Here is a 4,774-nt window from a genome sequence, read left to right on the forward strand (position 1 = left end):
AATGTTTTCCGGGACTAATGATTTCAAATATTATATTTCGTGGTAAGTTTTTAGAAGAGAGGCCATACGAGTATTTTAATATTTTTGAAACATATTTCTCTCTGTGTCACTTGCAAAATAATAAGATGAGGGCAATTCGACATTGTCATTGCCGTAGAAAGGCCAATCAATTTGAGGAACAAATAATGCTACCAACATGCCGTGGGCAATGCCTACACTTCCAGATTAAACATTTCCGTTGGGCCCTTATCTTACGAGATTGAGTTGTTTGATCCTGATCTGACTCAAGTTGCAGTTTGGTAGCTTATTTAAGAAATACATATTTTCTAAAGAGGCCAAACAGATTTGTATTTGCGGAAAGCTTGGATGTAAGGCAGAGGGTTATATTCTTCCCTAAGGAAAACAAAACTAAATCACCTACAGACAAAGGATTACATATGGTAAGAATTGCGGTTGCAAGAAGTGGTGACCATTATTAGTAACAAAATTAGCTTGTTACAAAATGTTCGGTTACAAGCAGAATAGGCCTGTTAGAGTATAACTCCATAATAAGCTTTTCAGGCTTTCAGCAATAGCTGATTTGTGGAGCTGAAAGACTAAAAAGCGCTAAGGCTGAAGCTGCATAGCAGGTGTTTCAGGCGTTGCAGCTTTCGAAGTCGTTCAGTCCTTACATTTACAGGCTTTTCATGCGAGCAACTCCTCAACAAGCTTTACGCACTTGAAGTTTCTTTACATTACACATGCAGTAAATATTTGAAAACATTCTCATTATAGTATACTCTAATCTTTGAATTTTCTCTTTTTAAAATTTAAAATGATTATTTTATAAAATAGTAAACAACTTAGTAGCAAATTATATAAATTATTTTGTTGACAAATACCAAGAAGTGTTGGGATGAGTTTTCCGCCAAATGGGATATCGACTATATAATTAGAGTTCGATAAAAGTGATACTTCTTTTACTGTTTAATTTTAATTGATTCACTACTTTTGTTCCCTTTTTAACCGACTTCACAAAAGGGAGAAGGTTATGAATTCGTCGGAATATTTTTTATTTTTTATTTTTTATGTATGTTACCGTTAACTGATTTCAATTATTGTTTTTTTATAGGAAAGGTGTTACCTCACAGGTGGCCCCATCCTAATTTAGTTTAAATCCGATCATTGGATTATGAAGAAATTAACGATAACCTTAAATTTTTATATGAGAATTGAAATCGGTTTTGTTTTTTGTTTAAAAATTGCTTGTTCATATTAATGTTCAAACAATAAATAATTTTGCATTTTATTGCCTAAACTTTGTATAAAATTCCTTTTAAATATGGTTAGTGTTATCGATTACGCCATTGTAATGTTCGAATGAATAACTGTCAGACGACGCCTGAAAAGCCTACAAAGCATGAAACAACTTCAAAAGTTGGCATCTTTCTGGTTTTTGGGACCTCGGTTGTGGAGCTGCTTCTATTCAATGGCACTAAATCATCTTTCCGGCTTGAGTGCCTCAAGCCGCAATGCCTGAAAAACCTGCTTCAGCTTAAATGCCTGAAAGGCTTGTTGTGGAGTTGCACCCTTATGTTTTCCAGATATGAATGTTTCGATACTTTTCGGCATACTCCGTATTTTACTTTTACTTTTATATAGCAAATGCGGAGCAGATGACAAAACAACCTCTTGATCTTCCCATCCTCATTAGAAATGACCCACTGGTTGCTTACAGTCCTATCTGCTCCTCGAAGACCGATACCTATTTTTGCCTACCTGCAACCTCTAAACGCTATCCAGTCCTGAACTGAAGCGCACCTAGGCAATTGGTTAAATTGGTTAAATTTTACTTTTTAAAATTTCCAGAAGTTGTTCACTTATCCTTCATATTTTGGTATAGTAAATTTAAATCTGTCAACCGTTTCTTCTTATAAGCTTTTATTTTTCCACCAAGAACTTCATACACGGACGAAGGATGCTCTGAGGAATTCAAGATCGTGCTCCGCATGCAGGCGGAAGAGTTTCCAGTTTGGCTTCATGGGATCCCTATAAATATGGTTAGTTTTGCGCTTGCTAATTTAATTCACGCCCTATCGGGAGAGGTGCGTCAAATAGACCATCGTTAAATTGAAAAGCGGAAGTCGAACATAAAACACAGTACGTCCCGGAAATCCATATCAAAATCAGTAGCTTTTCTTGCAATCAATTTGATTCGTTGCGTAGTTTTTAATCAACCAAACTGATGAAAATATTACAAGAATGTGTACCACAAAGATTTCCGTACATACATACATATCCCTCACTCTTTCTTTCATCTTCATTCATATTTTTTTTGTTGCGATGCATGTGGTATTTCCTTATGAAATTAGAAAAACCGTCTGCTGGAAACCAGCAGAGCGCAAAGAAACTTTGCAGAGTCTGCGCACCAAAACAGCACCAATCTCTAAGATTTGTGACCGCACATAGCCAGTAACTTCACGGCCAATTGGATTTTTCAATTAGCAAAGTGACAAGTTGCTGGTACTTGGAAAACGAAATAACACCGTTACCAGCGAGCGTTGGGAGTGCATAAAAGCGAAAAGCGAAGTGGTCAGCAGCAAATTACTGGACGATTAACATAAATAGGGCCTCTACTCCCTACCTACGCGCACACTACAGTTTCAAAGCTGCATTGAAAATAGCGCAGCGGACTTGAAACGCGTCAACGAACAGGTACTTGTACAAGGACGACGACTGCAAAACCGAAAAATTGCAATAAAGCGCAGCGGCTCTGGCCTGCTGTGCATGGAAAATGACAGCTGTGAGTTTGCGAAGAAAATTGCGCCCGCCATGGACGTGGACTTGCATCAGTATAGGATACATTATTTTACTGGGCTATGTGTTGCAGTTTGCCGTAAGTGCACATGTACCGGCCGCATTGGTGGCACAGTCGGATGGAGCAGTTGCAATTATTGCCAGGATACAGCCGACGTACGATGACTTGCAGGTAGCTGGCTCAGAGAAGGATGAGAAAAAAGAAGAGGAAGAAGAAGCAGAGGAGGAGGAAGAAAAGGAGGAGTCGTATGAGGAAAAATCTGTGGAAGAAAAGCATAGTGAACATAAAAAGAAGAAGGGTGAGAAGGGTAAGAAAGGGCACAAGGAGGAGGAGCACCATGAGAAGGGCGAGAAGGGACATCACGATAAGGAGGGTAAAAAAGGTGAGAAGGAGGAGGAACATGGACATGAAAAGAAACATAAAAAAGATGAAGGCCACCACAAGAAACACAAGAAGGGGAAAAAGGGCGAGAAAGGACATGAATTCGAAGATCATGGCTCATACAAGAAGGGCCATTCCATTAAGGGCAAACATCATGTGCACAAGTTGAACGAGGATAAAAAGGAGAAAAAGTACTATGACGAACACCATGACGAAGGTGAAGAAGAGAAACACGGCGGTTTTGAAGAGGTGAAGAAACACAAAAAAGGTGGTCACCATAAAAAGGGCGGCCACAAGAAAGGCGCACACGAGGATGAGTATGGCAAGAAAGGACACAGTAAGAAAGGCCATAAGAAGAAGGGACATAAGGGACATAAAAAGGAGCATGAAGAGAAGAAGAAGTGGGGCGAAGAACATGAGGGCGGTAAAAAGAAGGGCAAAGAGGAGAAAAAGAAATGGAAGAAGTCGGAGAAGAAGGAGAGCAGCAGCAGTGATGGTGGCCATGGACACGAGTGGTAAATGTAAGTGGCAGTTTGCTATGATAGCAGCGGTAGTACGATGGGCTTTAGTAAAAATAATAAGTATTCGTATGAGAGTTAGTATTTTTTTTTGCTTTCTGGTGTTGGTAACGTAGCTTTGGTTTTGATATGTAGTATATGTATTATTGTAAGTTTTGCATAGCAGAGACCAATAAATAAGAATCCAAAATCAAGGTGGTAGCGACCAAAAAGTGCAGCTTTCGACGAGAGAGCTTTGAAATGTTTTCCGGGACTAATGATTTCAAATATTATATTTCGTGGTAAGTTTTTAGAAGAGAGGCCATACGAGTATTTTAATATTTTTGAAACATATTTCTCTCTGTGTCACTTGCAAAATAATAAGATGAGGGCAATTCGACATTGTCATTGCCGTAGAAAGGCCAATCAATTTGAGGAACAAATAATGCTACCAACATGCCGTGGGCAATGCCTACACTTCCAGATTAAACATTTCCGTTGGGCCCTTATCTTACGAGATTGAGTTGTTTGATCCTGATCTGACTCAAGTTGCAGTTTGGTAGCTTATTTAAGAAATACATATTTTCTAAAGAGGCCAAACAGATTTGTATTTGCGGAAAGCTTGGATGTAAGGCAGAGGGTTATATTCTTCCCTAAGGAAAACAAAACTAAATCACCTACAGACAAAGGATTACATATGGTAAGAATTGCGGTTGCAAGAAGTGGTGACCATTATTAGTAACAAAATTAGCTTGTTACAAAATGTTCGGTTACAAGCAGAATAGGCCTGTTAGAGTATAACTCCATAATAAGCTTTTCAGGCTTTCAGCAATAGCTGATTTGTGGAGCTGAAAGACTAAAAAGCGCTAAGGCTGAAGCTGCATAGCAGGTGTTTCAGGCGTTGCAGCTTTCGAAGTCGTTCAGTCCTTACATTTACAGGCTTTTCATGCGAGCAACTCCTCAACAAGCTTTACGCACTTGAAGTTTCTTTACATTACACATGCAGTAAATATTTGAAAACATTCTCATTATAGTATACTCTAATCTTTGAATTTTCTCTTTTTAAAATTTAAAATGATTATTTTATAAAATAGTAAAC

General features: G+C 38.5%; 1 protein-coding gene across 1 annotated transcript; it reads left to right on the forward strand.

Annotated features, from left to right (window-relative positions):
- Nucleotides 1-2,304: 2,304 nt before the first annotated feature.
- LOC118741660 (cylicin-2) lies at nt 2,305-3,730 on the forward strand. Its single transcript, XM_036473636.1, has one exon. The coding sequence runs from the start codon at nt 2,774-2,776 to the stop codon at nt 3,695-3,697; it is 924 nt and encodes a 307-aa protein (XP_036329529.1). The 5' UTR covers nt 2,305-2,773; the 3' UTR covers nt 3,698-3,730.
- Nucleotides 3,731-4,774: the final 1,044 nt, after the last annotated feature.

Source organism: Rhagoletis pomonella, unplaced genomic scaffold, assembly GCF_013731165.1.
Source record: "Rhagoletis pomonella isolate Grant_MI unplaced genomic scaffold, Rhpom_1.0 Rhpom_scaffold_00006, whole genome shotgun sequence".
Lineage (NCBI taxonomy): Eukaryota > Metazoa > Arthropoda > Insecta > Diptera > Tephritidae > Rhagoletis > Rhagoletis pomonella.

What these genes read in the sequence shown, in the direction of transcription:
- LOC118741660 (XM_036473636.1), top strand. Translation starts at nt 2,774, where the DNA reads ATGACAGCTGTGAGTTTGCGAAGAAAATTGCGCCCGCCATGGACGTGG.